Genomic DNA, 20,470 nt, shown 5'->3' on the forward strand with positions numbered 1-20,470 from the left:
TACTTTACTTTAAAGATCAACTCAAATATGTTTAATCCTTTTTAATTAGTTCACTCCTTTCGCTTCCATTAGCAGTAGGCACAGGCTGCCCAGGATTTAAATTGCTACTGTGCAGATAGTCCCTGAGTCTTGTGGGATAATCTGTCATGACACCAGCAACCTTGAGCTTGTTAAAAGCAAAATCAAACTCACTGTCTTCATTAAGCACCCACAAGTAGGTCTGTTGAACAAAATATAACTGATGATTTAATAACATAAAAGTGTTCAATGGTGTTGTGAATATTTGTTGAAATTTACACCCTGAGGCCTGTTTTGGGTGACAAATTTGGTGAAAGAAGGAACATTTGTAGGCTCAAAAAGTACCACCAGAGAATTTTGGATTTCTCATGAAGTTTGAAGTGAAATAAGGATTTCCATATTCACCACCAGTGCATTGTGTTTTTAAAGACAAACAAACAAACAAGCAAACAAACCCATATTATTATATGTATATATTCAACTTAACTTCTGTTTCTAGTTTACTTCTTATTGTTGCGATGTACAGTCTTCATTTGTCAGAAATCTCTGAGAGTTATCTTTCAAATGTTATTAGGTTGGCAAACCTTGAGACCTGAGGTACATGGTTGGCCAGATTTCCCTTCCCACTTTTCTTAACAGTATGTATATGTTATTAAATGAAATGCATTGTAAGTAGCTTTTTTCTATTTTACCCATTACATTTGGATTATGTGTTGTTACAAACCTGAATTCCTCTCTTTTCCAAATGATTGAAAAGGATTGGGCTGATTAAAAACCTAAAAACAAAAAAGTAAAAGTCAATTCAAGGTACACTTACAGCCAAATCAAATTCGTCTATGTACCCAAAGTTATTTAACATCCTGATATGTTCCCCTGTACTCACCAGTCGACTATATGACACAAGATCTTCATAGTACGAGGCACTTCAAAACGTCTGTGGTATAACAAAAGAATGAATGAAACCAAAAACTGTCAATAATAAAAAAAACTAGTGTATCAGTATTCCCATGCCAGAAATTATGAACTAAAAGGTACATGTTAATAGGTCTCCTGAAAATTCTTACCGGAAATATAGAAAGTTTGATTGCTCTTAGCACCACCTTTGCTCTATGTATTTGTCATTAACCCTTTAGCCCCTAAGAGTGATTAGCATCTAATTTCTCCCTACAATTTCACCCCTGAATCAAACATGAAAGTGATGAGAATAAAGGAGATGATCACAAACTAAAGCAGCGCATGATTGTGAAACAAATTCTCCTTGTCAACCTCTTTGGAAATGCAAGGAGAACAGTAGGGAGAATATGCATACTGATGTTAGGGTGTAAAGGATTAATACTCTTAATACTCAACACTTACATGTACTTACCTGATCATTGTGACAGGCAACATGATCTCTAAGAAGGATTCCTTGATAGGAATAAATGGCAGTAAACCAGAATAAAACAAGAAGACCAGTATGGCACAACGCTTCATTGAAAACATGACTGGAATTTCTGGATCCTGATTGGAATTAAAGAAAAGTTGACACAAGTCAAATACAATTCATATTCTTCAGAAACTAGTTGTGTATAGTTCGGATTGAAAGCATAGTTTCTAATTCTATAGAACAACTTGGGTATTACATCTAATTTTTAGAGTTAACTACTTAGCTTGATATCAAAAATTAAAAAGTTAGTGCTGCTGTCAGTCATAACTATAAAAAATATTTCATGGAATTTTGACAAAGTTAAAAGTTCAAATCTTACCATTGATGCTTACAAACCTTTTTGTAACATTTTTCAGTAACATCTGCAGAAAAGTTTCCCCAAACTGTTAAATCCTTTCTGTTATGCTTGGAGATCAGTTCATGAGTCTAAGAAGAGAGAACAAGGCAAAGTAATCAACAAGTGAACTCAACTCAAATGATGTAGTTTCAGACTTGAGCCATTCAGTTTAGTATATCTCTCAGCCACAATTCAACAGCAAAACAATTACTCCAATCTGCATTTTACAAATTGCTGTTGACATTCTTATCCCCTTTACTCTTAAAATGAAGGTTAATTCTCCCCTCTTGCTGCTACTTATGTCTTTATGAATAAATAACAAGAATTTGACATTAGATCAAGAAAGCAACTTCCATTTAGTAAGTTTGAGTATTCTCATTACCTGTTTGCTGGATAATGTATGGATATTTCAAGGAGAAGTTACATGCTAATCACTTCTGGGAGTTAAAGGTTTATACTGAATGTGAAAATTTAAACATTTGTAATGATTTGCTACTTGCAATGTGACATGTTAATCACTTCTGGGAGTTAAAGGTTATATTGAATTTGAAAATTTAAAATATTTGTGATGATTTGCTGCAAAAATTGTAAAGTTCAGGACGCACCAATACATTGCAAATGCAATGTTTGTGTACCAATAACTTTGGGAATCCTGTAGCACCTTGCTGTATGTCAAATTTTGAGGAATCACTTAGATATATAGACACATAGGTATCTAACCGAGCAGGGAAAAAAAAATGCAATAATGATTCCCTACCCTACACTCACCTTGTCTATTAGTAGATCAGAGTTGGTTTTGATATCCACATTTATTGGAATATTAGGAAATGCCTCAAAAACACTGTCCAGCAGTGGAATGTGACAGTCATTGTTTTTCATATCACATGACACACCTGATGAAAAAACATACATTTTAGAACTTTGTCACAGCAATTCCAGACAGCATTTGAATGTATTTCTTTGAGTGTGGCAAACCTAATTTATGTAATGGCAATGGCTAGTCAGAACAACAGAATAGATGAAAAGGAGTTGGTGAGAATTACGAGTACTGGCAAAACAAGAAAACTGCTTAAAGTACTTGTACATTTGAGCAGCTGATTAATATCAATACCAATCTAAACTTGATTATTTATGTCAATTTTTTATCTGATATGTTGAGATAGTAAAATGCATGAGCCTTCTAGACCAGTCAAAGAGCAGATTACTGGCATTACTTTATAGAAATTTTCTCTGACAGTTGGTAATTTTGTAATACATTGGGTAGCCTGCTTCAGGCATTTAGTAAGTAAAAAAAAGCTAAACTAACATCATGAGAATTGTACAGCAGACAGTAACTGTAAATAGAATTACTATTGAGATCTTGGGTAAAAAAGTAAAAAAGGTAACATATCCATTGTATTAGGAGTCACCTGGTTGAAATTGTACAGCAAGTGTTCTGCTAAGGTGAGGTAAATCCTAAATCAAAGGATAGAAAGGAGCAAAATCTGTCATTTCATAGATAAAGAGTTTCAATTTTATGGCCAATATTCATCTACCTCAAGAGACAGAGATTGTGAGGTTGGCTCAATGAATTTATCACTAATTGACCATTTCTCTGAACTTTTATAAAAGGATGGTCATTGAAAAACCTCTTGATAATTACTCAGACTCTTGCTTTTTTTAACTTAGGAAATTGTTTTAGAATTCCTAATGATAAATTGTCACTTGATCATGAGGTCAGATCATCCAGGTGGGAGTAGTCTAGGAAAGGAGTGTGTGGATGACTGATACATCAACAACCTGAATGAAAGTCAATGTTAACCCATTTACCCCAAACAGGGACTAGTATCTAAATTCTACTTACATTATCACCCCTGAATCACACAGTAATGTCAAGTGAATAAAGGAAATGAACTAAGGAAGTTCTTGATTTTTTATACAAATTCTCCTTGTCAACATCTTAGGAAATGTGTAAAAACAGTGTGGAGAATATGCATGCTGATGTTGGGGTGAAAAGGGGTAAAGAGTCACTGTTCAAACCAGGAATCACTTGACTGTGACAATTAATGACTTCTACTTTGGTCATTAAAATTTCTGAATCAGTCATTACTACTGACAACATTCCTTTTCAGGACTACTCTCATTAACAATTATACTAAATGATCAATTGTTCTCCTCTGATCAAACCATTCACTGTGATGCATCATTCTCTCACAAATGATTAAAAATCAGACAAAAGCAGTATTATATAATTTGTGGGATAAGATCAGATATGAATATTACAGATTAAATAAATAATATTGTTACCTTGAAATTCAAGTCACAAATCTTCAAGTCTGTGTTTGTTACACGGGAAAGTTCATCATCATGACATACAACAACCTGGTTGGAATTAAAGGATGCCAAGATCTAATTCAGATTGGTTCTACATTTTCCTTTGAGTGGAGAGTACAAAATTTTCCTAAAGAAAGTTGATCTCATTGAATCACTCTCTGTTTACTTTAAACTCTGCTTTATGTTGAAATAATCAAGTTACACACTAAACAATTGGAAATTGACAATTGATACATCTATTGTCAATGATAATTATTGTAGCTACTTCTTTGTTGTTAATCATAAAGCAAACTGCTTTCCTTCAAAAACTCTGTCTTATCTCCAATTTTACCTGTTCATCTGCTGTAAGGCGAACATCTAATTCAAGCATTTCTGTTCCCATTTTTAAGGCACTTAGGGAGAAATAAAAGCAAAATGTATTAAAGGTTTATTTTTGGGCAAGTTTCATTACAAATTGCCACCTTAAGTTACAAACAAAAGGCCAAAATGGACGAGCTGTTTGGTAACCAAATTGAGCAAATTGATATTTTGTACAAAATCTGTAGACGTATGTACAAAATTTTACTTACTGATGATAGGCTGTCATCGTATTCTCTAAATTTTCTGCAGCCCCTGAAATAAACCACCCAAGAAAAAAAGTTTGTTAATTAGTAACTTTCCTAGAATTCCACCTAAAGGAGAGGATTGCAAGTGAAAGTGCAAGGCCTTTTATTTGGCAGGGAAGGGTAAGTAAACAGTTTTGCAACCAAACTTCATGTCATGTTTTGTTTGCTTTTACTAGCATGTCATGATCGCGGAGAGCTGCTCAATAACCCTTCCCCCCCCTCCCCCACCAACCCGCCCCACCTCAACTTGACAACAATATTAAGAAATCGGAATATTTGGAATAGGCTACAAAATGATCAGAACTCGGGATCAGGAACGGTTTGCTACATGTACCTTATTCAGAGATTAAAAGAAAGACTTGAAAAAAGCGATAACTTGGCGACATGTAGAACGTAAAACTTATAGAAAAGTTGACCATCTTCTTTTCGGTAAACTGATAATATAATGACACATAGGGAGAGATTTGTAACATGTTCATTAATTAAGTCCGTCGCAGTTAAAGTCGAGATTCCAAAATGATCAGCATAATTGCCGACCGATCTACAGTCGCATTAATCACTAAATTCACCTCCTCTATGACTAATGTGGCGACAACGGAACTTCGTTTGTTTCCTCCTATGAACGAGCCAAGGAAAGTTTAAAAGGACTACAGAAGTTACAATGTAGGTTCCAATTATTGGCAAAGCTATTGCCCAGCCTAACATCTTGGGATCAACAAATGTCAAAGCTCCAAATCCCTGTTTTCAGGCCACCGACTTTTCGTCCTCATTGGAAATTTTAATGAAAGAGATCGCTACGTAACCGCGCTCTTGCTGTGTCAGGATGACCAAACAGTAATCTAGTAACCAGCTGCAATCATGCTGGTCATTGTTTATGTTTATCGCCGCAGCTGGGGCGGAAGTGGGTGGAGGATTTTGGATTTGTCACGGTAAATTTTGACTGATTATCACTCATCAGCAGTTAATAAGCAGTCAGGTTTCTTTAGTCTCCGCTTTATACTAACCTGGCGATGACTGATTTCCCCTTCCGTTTCCCCTGAAAACAATACGATCCCTAAAAATCTTCCACCACCCCTCCCCCACGATAAATAATGACGGGGCGCACTCACAGACATAACAACCAAGCTTTTTTCTCACTTTTTCCTGTCTATTTTTCTTGACTATGATTAGTTTATTTCCTCCACCACTCAACCTGCTCCTCTCAAAATCATCTCTGAGAAGAGCTTTCTCGCACAAGTCACCGGAAGAAGATCTATTTTTAGAATTAGCTTATTTTTTGGTAATTTTATCTTCTAGAAGTAACAGGGCCCATCAAACATTGATCAAAATCTATTTTTTTAGACCAGGAATAACTAGGGCAGGATGTTTTGACACGAAACCCACACATAAGTAGGCATGACCGATCACCTGTAATTTGTCGTGTTTCACTGCGGCTGCATTATTTAATGCAATTAGTTCGCTTATAATCTTTATCCCTGCAGAAAGATTATAAAATAAAGCACAGTTTAGCAGTCTTTTATGGTCTAACTCAATGTAATTAGGTCAGAGATTTGCCATCTCTTTAGCTCTGTTGCCGCATTCAACTTTGTACGCCCCCGAGGGAAAAAATGATTGTTGAGCAAAAAACTTCGTTAAACCTCGGTTCCACGCAACTCCAGTTGTAAAATTATGAAAACGAACAAATCATAGAACAGCGAGGTTACCTTTTCCTGTCTGAAAGGAAGATAGTTTAGTTAAAGCTTTCGGAGAAGTTTCAGTCACATGCCAACATAACCCGCTGATCAACCGCGTTGTCCTCCATCGAGTCAGGTTAATGAAAAAAGTGGAATCATTTGACCTTTGGTATTCGTGATTCCTGTGTTTTTCCTAGCCCAATGATTCATTATTTATTGACCATTTTTTCCGATATTCATAATTTACTTTCAACTAAACTTCGCAATTCACTTCAAGATTCCTTCTTCGTTAACCGCTCTGATTCCTGATTCATAATCCCCCGGTTCAAACTCCAATTCCTCAGACGACAGCAAAGACTGCTGCGCTTTCGATACAGATCTCCACGTGATCTCCATGTGAACTGTACATAATACATGTTCCTATCGATATGAACCTGCACCTTTCCTTAATAAATCATTCTGACACAGTTTTTAGCTTTCATTGTAATCCATTTTATTCAAGTACATATAAACTTTGCAATTAATGGTCCCACTCAATCATTGCGGGTTTCTTTTTTGCAGATTTCTCTCGTAGTCTTTCGAGACGTTCATCTGTAGACGCTGTCAGATGATAGACCATCTGCCAGTGTATAGCGGCTTACTGTCAGACTTTGTCTACTGACGGCCGGATGAAACGCTTTCATGATGATGCAAACTGCCTAAGGGCGCGGTTTGGAACAGACTATAATCAAGCCGACGCGAAAAATTGGCTTGTCAAGATTTGAAAACCCTTAACCCTTATTATATATTTGAGTGTTAAATAACTTTCAAAGGGTAACAGAAATCGTTGATGCTATGAATAGAAGCGATCGTTACAACTAGCAGGAAAAGAATTTAGGAGAACTATTTCAAAACATGTCATTTAACAAATTATTTTAAAAATATTTTCAAGAGGAAAAAACGTCATGAGTAATGCTGAAAACATTTTGAGGAGTGATTGAGTGAGAGTGATACTCAAACACCCCCCCCCCCTTCCCCCCCCCGTTATCGGTTGCGGTTGCAGTGTCTGTAAGTTTCAACAACTTGACCGGAAGTCATGATAAAAGTCGAGTGGGAAAGTTGTTTGTGAGTCGAGTGGTGTAAGTCTGGTGTTGTGCAATATCATTGGTCAGTTTTTCCAAAATGTTTTTGGCTGTAAGATTAGGAAAACCATAGGTTAAGTTTTTGAGTGAACTTTTCATGGCAAACATCTCTTGTGTGTCATACGAATGGGTAATCTCCTTGAAAATTTCTAGTTTCATGATTCGAAAAACCACAGTTTAAGTTTTTGAGTGAACTTTTCATGGCAAACATCTCTTGTGTGTCATACGAATGGGTAATCCCCTTGAAAATTTCCAGTTCCATGCCTCTTTTTTCGCTCATGATCCTGTTAATTTTTTTTCAGCTCTCAGACAGATTTTTTGTCTTTATCAAAATGTAGGTGATACTTAAACCCAAGTGAAGAGCAAAAACTTTGCTTTTAGCCATATTTTTCTATTGGTTTGCGTCTCGGCAAATATGAGGCGGGTATTCTTGTGCTCTCTTGGAAACACGTTTGTTTATTCAGTTGGAGGGGAACATCAACTTTACATGAGGTTGTTTGGCACGATTTGTAACTGGCCCCCTTTCTCAGTGTAGAAGTCTTGCAGTTGAAAATTGCATCAACAATTGTGTATTTTTTAAACGTATTTGGAGAGTTTGCCCAAAGAACACGTATGTTTATCTAGAGAGTTCACACAACATCCAGGTGGCCTCGGCCAACCTATGGCCTTTCAGACCAAAAAAAAAACTTCTAACAATGACAATCTTTATTGACAATGTCAATGAGGAAATTGGTTTGGGCCAATTGTATCTCAAAAATGTACTGATTCTTTGTAAGATTAAACATTAAGAAATTGTATACTTTTCGTAGGAAGAGTGGTAATTCTATTAAGGGATTTTATCCGAAGCGCCCGTGTTTGTTCAAGTCCACTTAACATGGAATTCAAGGCAGTTTTCATCAGATATTGTTTCTGAGGACGAGGCAAACTGTTCAGTTTTCATGCAGTGTGCCGTTTATCAGCAGTTGAGAGCTGCTAAAGGATATTCCAAGGTGACAGTTGCATCACTAAAACACCAGTGTCCTTTGTGGTGGAAGAAAAAAGATCCATGTCCAGGATTGAACGAAAGCGTTGTCGGGTGCGTATACGTACTTCGTTTGAATTCATATCCGAATAATGGAGTCTTCATATAATAAATAATTAACATTATTAAGTGTTTTTCGGTGAAATCTATAACTTGGGACACCTAATGAGGCCTTATACGGATAATGATTCGCAATAACGATTTATTCTAAACAGACACATTTTCATCGAGAGGTGAATTTATTCACCGTCAGCTGAAGAAAATGTTGTAGTAGCAGCTCAGTCGGGTCCAAATTTCACTCAGGAAGTAAACTACTTGCTCCAAGCATATTTGTAATCTGGCACAATGGAAGCTAAGTTAAAGAAGGTAAAAAGAGAGTTTTTGTTAAGACCCCTCTGAGAAAATCTCGTTTTATGATTACAACTTAAACTTCCAGATGGACTTTGTCAGATTTGTACATTCCCGAAAACAGCAGCAGCCTTCTCCAGTTACAGTTACGTTTCCATCACCCCGAAGTTGTTTCTTCATGGGAGCTTCTGCATATATATGAAAAGAAAAAAAAATTCACACTTTTTGCCCCCCTTTCCCCTCCTCTATAAAACGTAAATGATTCATTCCGATCAGCAACATTCTAAGTTTGCTGTTTAGAAAAAGATTCCAAAATTACCCCTCTCTCTTCCTCCCCCTCCCCGGCCCTCTTTTTTGCTTCCCCTCATCAAAACCTCGAGAGAGCATGGTACCGTGACTTCTCAGCTTCATGCATTTCCATAATACACTCGGAATAATGCAGTGGTCCGTCAAATTAATGATATAGATGGTACTTGACAGATTTTATCAGCCATTCATTAAATATAATGGTATTTAAGTTAACTCATTCCACAATCCCTTCCCTTTTTGATCGTAGGAATGTTACCGCTATTTTTCGAAAGTTTTTTTTAGCTCTTTTAGGATAATTTGTTTTGCAGTCAGTCGGTGGAGTCAATTATTTTCAACTTTATGTGAGACAGGAAACATTTTAGGAACGCTTCAGGGTCCTTCAAGAACGTTTTTGTATTTCTCCAATCAACCTTTGTTCAAAACAGCCGGCTGGGCCGATATTTCTAAATAATTTATAAACAAGATGAACCGATTTTTTTTTATAAAATGAGGCTTTTTCACCACTAATGAAGACACTACCTCATGAAAGATCTGTTAAGTTTCTTTTTCTCACTTAATTATCTGCTAATTATAGGAATTACTGTTAGTTTATTATTTTCTCGTTCTTCTGATAGTCAAATTGATAGTGGTTACCATGCACGAATGCCACTGAAACAATATATATTTGTTTTTGTAGCTAATCTTGTTTCTAATTGTTTTTCATAGCACGTTGACAAAATTTCGAAGACTGCGTAACCATTTCAAGTGTTTATCGAGTATGGCGATTTATTTAAGTTCCTATGAAATTGACAGACTGTTAATTTCTTGTCGAAGAAATTGTTAGTGATCAATTTTATCAATCTATCATCACTCAAGTTTTGAGCGTGCCATTCAGGTTAACTGAACCCTAACCCATTTGCTAACAGCAAAATCATTAGCGCGATCCGTCTTTGTTGTTGCTTTTCTTTTTAAAGTAGCTCAGCTTCTGACAATTATCGTTTTCACGCAATTAGCGCCGCTTATTCCGTGCTACACAATCAACGAACGTTTTCCTGGCAGATAATCGGGTTTGTTTTTGCGTGGAAATATATTTCTTGACAAAATACGTACAAAGAGGAAAAAAAATCCCACAAAAAGCTACAGTAACCTATCAATTTTAATTCTTTAGGCCAAATAATTACGCTATTAATTAAAATGCCCCGAACGCATTCCTGACAATTATATGCAAATTTGGGTTCGCGAGTGAAGTTAGTCAGCACGTTTTTTTCAGAACCCTTCATATGAGAATTTCCCTCTAGAAATGACTAACTTAATTATTTTTCACTATTCTGCGTGTTATTTATTTCCGATCTCAAAAAAAGGGAGGGATTTTCGAATTTATATAATTGTTGATACTCTTTGCTAAGTAACCTGTTCGATTTGCAACGATTAAATAGTGACCTGGCTGACAGTTACACGTTCTGACGTCATTGGAGGCTGGGTCGAGTTCTTCACCCAAATCGTCTCGAAAATGGATGTCTTAAAACGACTGTCCCGCGATGTAACATAATGAATCACAGATCTTGTATTGTATATTTGGTTAAAGCGAATGTTATACACGACAGGAAATACCTTAAACTTTTGGTTCTGCTCCCCTGTGAGCTAAATGGGTGAAGCCTCAACGGACGACAAATTGCAGGTTTGACAGTGAACTAATTCTGTACATATTTGTAGGCCGCCGGAGTAGTTGAGTATATCGGATTATTTCGGTAAACTCGTGGCGTGTTTTGTGAAGGTCCCCTCTCTAAACGAGTGGGAAACTGCTAGGTTTTAAACCGCGAACACTGAGGTAATTTCGGCCTACAATTCACCTCCAGTGATACCCATCTTATCGTGGAAGTCCACCGCTCTGAAATTACATACGTAGATGTAGACAGGTCAGGAAGCGACAGTTTATAACTCACTGTACCAGCTGAGTGGTGTAATATTGGTAGGCATTTTGTACGTAGCTAAACTGAACTGCAGAGCATTTTTTCCTAAATGTACCGCTTAAGTTTTAGGGTAAATCCTTGATGGACTTCTTGAGTGTTTCTGGAAGTATACGGTCTTGAAATTTCACTTTGTTTATGTTTTCACTTTTCAGACGCAACCCGCAACAACAGAAGCCCGCTCGGTGTTTTTGGAGAAGGCAAAGCTAGCTGGGGAAGCTTGCTCGCAAGGAGAGTTTATACTCGCTGTTGAACTATATACAGATGCAATAAATCTCGATCCTCAGAACCACGTTCTCTATGGAAACAGATCTGCAGCTTTCATTCGAACACGGCAGTTCGAACGCGCGCTGGAAGACGGCAGATATGCTGTGCAACTCCAACCTAGCTGGTCAAAGGTAGGAAATTAGAGAGGAAATAAATTTGGCGATAGGCATCGGCAGTATCCTGAAACTATGATAATGTCAAGCCACAAGGAAAACAGTTAGTTTTCTTGAGCTAGGCGTAAATGCTGTCAAGGCCGATCGCATAGTTCAAATGTTTGATATCTTTGCCCATAAGAACTAATTGTAATGTTTTCAATAGCCGCAAGCGAACAATGAAGATTGCAATAATTTATGGCTTTCACGTGAACAACATAGCCAAATACACTCTAAAAGAGAATTTGTTTCACAGATGTTTTCAAGTTTGCTTATTTTCACCTCAAACTAATTGAGTACGTGTTTGTCCTTTTCTGTTCTAAGTTTCCTCGCAACGAAAATTACTTCTATTGACCTTACGTAGTGTTGAGAGTTTTACGTATTTTATCATATTTGGTACTATTTAGTAATAGCGTGCCTACTCCTGTTATATCATCTGATTTTTCAAGTGTCAAAAACAATTTTCTTTCAGCGATCTTTGTACTATAATTTTAGAAAGATGTAAACAGAAACTGCAACACGCGATGAAAACAATGTTTAAAGTTTGCTTTCTTAGTCGACCAACTAATCGGCGCTCTAGAAACCAAATACGTCCATTTGCTCAACAAAGATCGCGCAAATTTTTTTAGCCTTCACAGTTAATAAGATTACGGGATCGTTCGTGATTTACAGAGAAAAAGAATACAATCTCGTTTAATAAATATGTCGTTCGGTAAACATTCATTTCCGCCGAGGCATTTTCAAGACGGTAAATGTTTATGCTTAAAATAGTTGTCCATTAACTGGGCCCCATGTGGTAAATTCTCTGTTGTGTGAACGAAATACCTCTTCTGTGCGGATCTATCTTTACTCTTGAATTGAAAGCGCTAAATCGAGTTTCCTGATTGACAAAAGGTTGGATAAATTTAGATAACCTAGATGTCTCGTAACTTTCTCCGCGTAAATATTTGATGAGTAATGTGTTGTCATACTAGAGAAAAATGATTCAGCCATGGTGCTGTTTACAACATGTTAAATAGAATTGTGTCCGTGAATGTTTCATACTAACAGAGCTTAAGACTGGAAGAAGTGATGATTAATTATTTCGCAGTAATCCTCGGGAAAGATCGCGATTATTGATTAAAATAAACAAGTGTTGTGAATTTCAATTTTGTAAAGATAATGGAATTACAAGTGGTTTCCTTAACTTGTATTCAGGCGCAATTTCTTAATTCAAAAGCTCTCAAAATATTTTTCTGCGCATTAAAAAAAAAAAGGAAAATAATTAATGAAATTTGCTACAGAACATAATTAATTGATATTGCCTTGACATTTGAAATGACACAATTTTCAGGGGAGAAAATTCAAATTTTGTTAAGTTGTTGTTTTTTTTTTCTAGAATACTTTTGTCTCTAAGATCAATTATATTTAAATTAATCAATCCACTGTAGGAGATCTGTTGCATAAAAGAGGTTTACAAGAATAATAAATACTTAAAGAAACAAAATCCTGGAACCCATCTGTTGGAATCCTTTATTACTTTAAATCATGCAGTTGTTAAGACTATTGAATCAGTTGGAAGTCATTTAATTCCAGGCATAAGTGCACATGTTTGGATCAATTTCAGAGCTATTCTGACTATCTGAGCTTCACAGGTCTTTTCTCGCATGTAGGTCTGAGTCTTTAGTCAAGCATAAGAGGGTCGTGCTGTTTTGAACTTCATTGTGTTTTCAACGTGTATCAAGTTTGATACTTGCACAATACCGCTCTTATCCAATTTCATGAAGTCAACACCACAGCTATTTTAGGCATTTTGAATTTATCCATTTATGTTGGTCTTGTGTCAAGTATAAAGGTCAAATGCACCCAAGAGCACTTCAAATTGATTTTGAAAAAAGCCTCTCTGACTTGTCACAGAAATAAGGCATGTTTCAGGCCATTTGTACCTGTCATTTAATCTCAATTTACAACAACAACAACTGAGACAAATCAAGTGCATTCATAGTCATCTTTTATGAAACAGTTCATGGTAAATTTTCTTTGTGGTGAGGTAAACATGCTTTTATTGTTGTGACGAAGATCCATTGATATAGTGTTTAGATTTTTCCAGAGTTGTCATCTAGAATAACTTTGATTGCACTTGTATTTTGCTAAAAAAATGGTAACAAGTAATATCAAATAAATTTAATCTCCCCTTTTGGAATTTAGAGCAGAAGTCAATTGTTCTGTACACTTTGTAGCTGTTGACTGTTGTTGAAAAGGGTGTCTGTGATGTGAGTTAGAGCAGCAAGATGTGTTTGATACATTTTTTTTTAAATGCACCCAAAGGCAATGATTTCCCATGCCGAGTATTCTGTATTGTTGTTCTGTTTTGACTGAGGTAAAGTGGAAATAAATTAGAAATGTCTGTCCAAATCAATCGGTAGAGAATATGTTACACAACAGATTACAAGCTTGTTTCTGGCATTCTTACCTCCCTGTAAAGCGTTGTTAATTGTCTTCAGTGACTTTTGACTCCTTTAGTGAATAAGTATTGTTTTGTTAACAAACTAAGGCTGATAATTGGTGAATACTTGTATCCTTGTGGAAACATGAAATCAATACATTTTAGTAATGGCTCTTAGTTAAAAGCCACTGTACAAAGCTGTTATTAATTTCGTTTTTTTATTGTTCCGTAATGATGGAAGACCAATATCTTTTGTGAGAGAAATTAATCATCAAGAGTCTTTCCCTTCAAGGTCATAGGTGTTTATCAAGTGACACAACTTAAGTTCTGCAGTCAATTAATTACAGCTCAGTCTTTTGTGTTGTTCATTGGAGACAATTTGTCTGAACGTAACTCTAGAATCATTGATCATTGACACCAACATCTGGTTTAGATAGGTAACTGCTCAGCAAAGATACCTTGATAAATGATGGCTTTAACAGTTGCAAAGATATCTTGATATAAGAAATCTACTTATACAGCATTCTTTTTGGTGTCACCAGAAGTTTTCAGAGTCCAAAATATTGTTTCAAAAAGTTTAGTATTCCTATTGGGGTTTTTGTTAAATTTGTTTCTGCCCAGGCTCAAGATCTTTGTACTCTAGGAACATCTAAGAAAATGATTTTGAACATCTAAACGCTTGCAATGGAATCTAAAGTACAGGCAGAGAGTTCAAAAGCCACATGACTAGATCCTCACTATTGATTTAAAATTCATAGTTTTTATATTTTTATATTCTTTATAATTCATGCTTTATTAAAGGAATTAAGTTTGTTACATTTTATCATGCAGAGTCAGTTTTATTTAATATGTGATTTACCGTTTCATGAGAAAGACTGTTGTTGTTCTGAGAAAAATCCAAACCTCTTCTATAGATTTTTTTTTTCAGGCCCTTAGTTTCCTAAATTAAGGTTTGGCGTGTGCCCAGCAAAGTTATATAATGTTAAAACTTGTCATGGACAGCTTTCGTTTGTGTTTCAATACCTCCTTAGTAAAGATTGTTATCAGCCAATTATTGCCACCTTAAAAATTTAATTACCTTTAGTTTGAAGTATATTTTGTGAAAACAGGAAAGTGATATGCTTCATCCATCTTCACCAGTAGCTGTATTTGACCCCACTGATAATTGAGTTTTACCTTAACACAAGTTTTTAGCTGTTTCCAGCCCATCTCATATGCAGTGTCAAAGGTGTAATTTTTTAGTTTCAAAAGATTATTGTGACAAAATTTTGCTTTCCTCCTTAAACCTCTTGATAGCATGCTGTTGTTTCCAGAGTAATTTAATGTGATGGGGGAGATCTTGATGTATAGAATTAATAACTGCTTCATATATGGTATGTAGTAGTGATTTTATGTCTTAATTTCCCAACCATTTGCTAGAAACAAAGTTTTCACTGATTATTATTATTAATGTTTTTGTGAGCATAAATGAGTGTTGTATTTTGTAAATGATACTCAAAGTGCATCACTGTGAGAATGCTTCTTGTAGGCATGAATTGTTCAGTAATGTGACTTGATCATAAGTAAGCCTGGGGAGTAGTTATGACAAAGCATTGTGAATCCCAGAAAAAAGTGTAGAATTGTAGAGCAACACTAGACAAATTGCCATATAAGTTGTAAATTTAACCCCTGTTAAAGAACATCTTTAGTTGAGGTGTCTGATTTTTTTGGAAAGAAAGGGATTACTAGTAGTTGGAATAGAGAATCCAACAAAAAAGGATGGGTAGGATTTAGAATTGAACAGGGGTTATTGGGATATGGGATATTTTGGCGGGAAATTAAATGGATACTGGACATTTAAAAAAAGATTCTGGAATATCGAGGATCGAAGTTTTCATTTTTTAAGAGAATAAAAGAAGTTTGTTAGTTTGTCATTATAGAAGGTGCAAATAGTGAAAAGAATACTTTCAAATGTGATTTTTTTACATTTTGTCGTCAAGTATTGTCAATATTGACAATAGATGCCAATATTGGCTCTCGTCCGAGAACAACTCTCCCCCTCCCCCTCCCCCACAGATTTTTCCATTCTACACCACTTTCCTGGTTACTCATTGCTTCAAAGTCACCTCAGTCCTTTAGCAATTCTTTGTAGAATGTTACATAAAAGCATTGATAAACATGATGTCTTATTTGCACATAATTTCAATTTGAAATACAAAACACCCCAGGAAAAAGTATTTTTTTGTTATCAGGTACTTAAACATATCTTGCTTGATGATGTCACCATGGTAACTGGCATTACAGGGATACAAACCATAAGAATTAAAGGGATACAGGATGTTTTGCCCAAAAATTAATGGGATATGGGACATTCAGAGACCCCACCCCACCCCTCCCCCCTCCCCCCAATGGGGCATCACTGCTTATGGTTTAGGGTTTTTTTTTCTTTTCAAAAGTATTTTTTAATGATGAGAGGTTTTGAGAAACATTTTAGAATAAAGAGTAGCGATATAAAAACATGACATTTCGGCGACGACATGTCACCATTATCAAATGCAAATTATAACAAGATAGTGAACGTTATATATATACAATAGTAAGTGACAAATTACATTAGAATAAACGAGGCGGGAATAAACAAAAGAATGGAAAAATATTTTAAATAAACAGTTTCGCTGGAATGGAGTCATTTTGAGTGCTCAGAGTCGGTCTCTTTTTCCTTGTCAAAAGCATCTCGTAAATAAGGCACTCAAATTTTCCATGGCATTTCTTTAAGATGGTAAACTGCTCTTGAAGATTGGTAGGTCTTCAATTGTGTTTATCCTGTAGGTGTTTACTGATGACGGAATACTTATGCTCCTCGACACGCAGGTGGAGGTGACGGCTCGTGTAGCCTATATAATTCGAATCACAGGAATTACATTGAAATTCATACACAACGCATTGTTGGTTTACAAGTGAGGGCATTGTTTCTGTAACTTTTAAATCTTCAGAGATTTTCTTACTTGTGAAAACTGGTTGTATTACACGATCGACTTTGTATTACACGATCGACTTTTAAATCTTCAGAGATTTTCTTAGTTGTGAAAACTGGTTGTATTACACGATCGATTTTCTTTCCAAGGTCGTTTAGTTGCTTGCGAATGGAGTCGGCAGATTTCTGATCTTTGAAAGGCAAGGTTATTAATACAGGGCTGTCAATTGGCTCAATACAGCTTTGGTTCAGATCTTGGGAGGGGTGAAATCTCATAAAAATGGAATCAATAAGTTTTACAGGATATTTTAATTTCAGAAACATTTTCCTTAGATTGTAGCATTCTTTGGAGAAGAGGTCCGGTGAGGATGACAGGCGTTTAGTGCAATGAAGCATAGTTCTTATTAGCGATTGTTTATACCTGTTGTCTACATGGCTCTGATAATGGAGTAAAAGCCCTTTGTTGGTATCTTTTTCAGTAATTTCAGTAATTTACAAACCGCTGGCAACCTTTTCTCTTTCTTCTCTACTAATCCCTTTATAAAATGTCACAGTCTTCTATGACACGAGTTAAGATGATGGTGAAATCATTTGTTGGCTTTAAGTGTGCTGTAAAGGTTTTGAATGCAACAAAATTGAAGAAATTGGTACTTGAAGAAAAGCTTGCCACCAGAGTGAATAACTCAAGGTACTTTTGCATGTTTCATCAGTCTGTAGTCTTCTTTGCCAGTGGATAGTCCTTATTAAATCAAATATTTTTTACCAGACTTTGTATTATAAAGGTGAAAGTCGACTGAAAGAATTCTAAGAGATCTTGAGTTGTTTTTGTCTCACTTGGTGAGTGTGCTGGAGAGATTCCAAAACGTCACAGAAAGATCTAGTCTGATGGTAATCATCCAACACCACAGAATAATAAAATGCTTTCCAGAGGGATAAAATCCTGTGCGAACCAAATCTCTGTACACAAATGTTATCAAATTAAGATACTGAAATATATCATGGACTCTAAGCTTACTGTAAGGGTTTAGTGTAAAATTATTTCTAGGTGTTGTTTACATCAGAAGAGAGACCTAAACTGTGAGATGACACATGATATAATTCTTGAAATGCTGTAATTACCTGTTATTGAATATCACTGCGTAGAGTTAATTAACACTCTGTGTATTTTGCTCTATAATGATAACTTAAAGGCCAAATGACAGTGACAACTATTTGACCTTCTGTGTGAGAAGTTTAACTGTTGATTCAAGAAGCCACTTTTTGTTTATGTTGTTGTCTAACATCCTTCATCTTGCTCTAAGTTTGATTTTTAAGCTGTTTTCCCTTTGATTTAATGCAAATGCTATCTGGGTGAGAATACTTCGACCATCTGTTTTCCAAGGATGTAATTCCCTCACTCTCTCTTTCCTTCAGTTAATAATTGTCAGTCACCTGTTGATTTGTGCATGTTGTAAATTGCAGCATTTACAAGATAAAGTTTTTGTAACCATAAGTTAATAATAGAAGTTAGTGTTTTCAATTTTTTTTTTTCAAAGGGTTTGGCAAGTTTAAGTGCACTGTCACCTTTCAACTACTGTTTTCATAAAGAACATTTTGCTTACAGTAAAAACATTTTACACGTGCAATGTTTATCAGATCGTCAGCTTCATCTCGGAGGCATTAGTGATAACTTTTGGCCATAAAAAAGAAAGCTCTTTCTTTTCTGTCACTGGATGATTGTACAGCAATCTAATGGATCCAAGGCATTGATGTGGCTTCTTAAAGTTTAGCCTCAAGTTCAGATAGATTTCTTACCCCTGTAGGGAAGAAGTGTATTTTATCATAAGTGTGGTTTAGAAAGCATAAGTAGCTTTAAGAACGGAGTCAGAAATTGAGATGACCTCCATGAAAGAACTGGATGATTCGGTGGAAGTTCCCGCCAAGGTAAGCATATTATGCGTTCAAATTATCCATATCCAAACAATACATGGCTGTGTGCCTATTTCATTTTCAACATCGAAACCCTGAACTGTATAAGGGATTTATAAGGTCAAACTGTCTTGTTTGTGAACAATCTAATTCAATTCCTAGCTTAAAATCTGCATTCTAGAAGAAACGGGAAACTGCTAAGCTTCTTGATGACATGAATTCATTTTCATTTTGAAATTGATACAGAGTTTCATTATTAGGATATTAACTTAATTTACTTAGCGAGATGTTGTTTTTGTAGGACTCTTTTATGTACATGTACCTACGTGTTCCAATTTGTCAGTTTTAAAAGAGTCTTTGTCGTCTCAGACGCGTTTATGTTAAAAATGGTGCAATTTCCAATTGATACATCTGCTTTCAAAATTAATAATTACTAAACAGCTGTTTTAGTGATTATGTGCGTCTACAATGCAATAGGTATTGCAGATGTGCAATGGTAATCGCAGATGTTGCCTATCTTATAACCTGCAAAATGCAAAACTTATAGTTAACTTTTCAAACAACATTTTTCTGATTATCTTCATGTACATATATTTCCTAGTTCCGTCTTCTCAGCTTGAAATCTTTTTTTGAATTCCTGTTTTTTCAGAAATTTAAAGACGGCACCTCTTTTGATAAATTTCCAGGGAACCACGTTCGCATTAAACTTGAAGTTTGCTTGTTTAGGGTCAGACGTAATCTATCATCATGTGTAGAATTAGAATGTATTACGAATAAGAGTGTTTTTACAAACGAGATGTTACATACTTTTCATTTCCTTTTGGAGCAATCGATTAAGCTTTTGTTTCTTTCGGCTTGCCAATAAATTCGTTTAATTTCGATTATTCATTCCTAAAATGTCCATGTCTAAAATGTTCTGAGTTTCTTAGAGCTCGCTAACGTTTTTAACTCCTTAACTCCCAAGATCAGATTGTGAATTCTTCCTTCTAGCTGCTACACATTTCCTCGTAAGTTAGTAACGAGTATCTGGTGTTTGATCAAGATAGCAAGTTCTATCAGATAAGTTTGAGTATTTTCATTACCTGTTTGCCGGTTAATGTTTAGATACGATAGGGGAGAAGTTGCAAGTTAATCACTTTTAGTAGTTAAAGGGTTAAGCCAGCTCCCTGTTGATAAAATGGATGAAATTTGTCAGATAAAAAAAAACCCTTGTTTAATCCTTTTCACATCCAATCCTCAGTTAATATTCATACAACCATAATTTGATTTACTACTATATTATTTTTTAAAAAAATTTACAATTCCATGCACGTAGTGAACTAAGTGATTTAGAATCGAACAGTTATTTGGTTAACCAGATCACCGGCTTTGTGCAATAGGATCTGTGTCGACTGAAAATAATTTCAATTAGGTTTTGCTGTTTTAAGGTCTAAGTTGTATGAAGAGTAAATAGCTGTAAATTTGAGCAGTATTTTTGCAAAAAAAAAAAAAAAAAGATCACGTCTGTCAACGACATAATTTATCTTTAAGGTTCAATTCTTAGATGCAGTGATTGAAGAAATTGAATTATAGCGTGCACGTTCGATACTTGCGCATAATCTCTAAGTACTGTTCTGACTGCCTATTCAACTATATGGACATTTTTGAA

The 20,470-nt window shown here is 35.6% G+C and overlaps 2 protein-coding genes across 2 annotated transcripts in view; one reads left to right on the top strand and one right to left on the bottom strand.

The window, feature by feature from the left end:
- Nucleotides 1-26: 26 nt before the first annotated feature.
- On the bottom strand, nt 27-5,573 carry LOC113680987 (lysophospholipase D GDPD1). The gene is made up of 11 exons (XM_027198041.2): nt 5,269-5,573; nt 4,664-4,706; nt 4,426-4,486; nt 4,068-4,142; nt 3,191-3,236; nt 2,550-2,674; nt 1,781-1,870; nt 1,385-1,518; nt 902-952; nt 743-794; nt 27-220 (listed from the first exon to the last, which is right to left on the bottom strand). The coding sequence occupies exons 1-11, from the start codon at nt 5,402-5,404 to the stop codon at nt 32-34; spliced, it is 1,002 nt and encodes a 333-aa protein (XP_027053842.2). The 5' UTR covers nt 5,405-5,573; the 3' UTR covers nt 27-31.
- Nucleotides 5,574-10,625: 5,052 nt separating this feature from the next.
- Nucleotides 10,626-20,470, top strand: part of LOC113680990 (uncharacterized) — a 29,578-nt gene continuing 19,733 nt past the window's right edge. The window contains exons 1-2 of the mRNA XM_027198044.2: nt 10,626-10,828; nt 11,273-11,515. Of these exons, the coding sequence (XP_027053845.2) occupies nt 10,796-10,828; nt 11,273-11,515 (276 nt within the window). The 5' untranslated portion in view covers nt 10,626-10,795. The remainder of the gene's footprint in view (nt 10,829-11,272; nt 11,516-20,470) is intronic.

This window comes from Pocillopora damicornis, chromosome 12, assembly GCF_964200805.1.
Source record: "Pocillopora damicornis chromosome 12, jaPocDami1.2, whole genome shotgun sequence".
Taxonomy (NCBI): domain Eukaryota; kingdom Metazoa; phylum Cnidaria; class Anthozoa; order Scleractinia; family Pocilloporidae; genus Pocillopora; species Pocillopora damicornis.

What these genes read in the sequence shown, in the direction of transcription:
- LOC113680987 (XM_027198041.2), bottom strand. Translation starts at nt 5,404, where the DNA reads ATGTTAGGCTGGGCAATAGCTTTGCCAATAATTGGAACCTACATTGTA. An exon ending in TGCTGTACAATTTCAACCAG is followed by an intron (nt 2,675 to 3,190) that starts GTGACTCCTAAT and finishes TTTTTTCATCAG; the next exon opens with GTGTGTCATGTGATATGAAA. An exon ending in TTGTGTCATATAGTCGACTG is followed by an intron (nt 795 to 901) that starts GTGAGTACAGGG and finishes TTTTGTTTTTAG; the next exon opens with GTTTTTAATCAGCCCAATCC.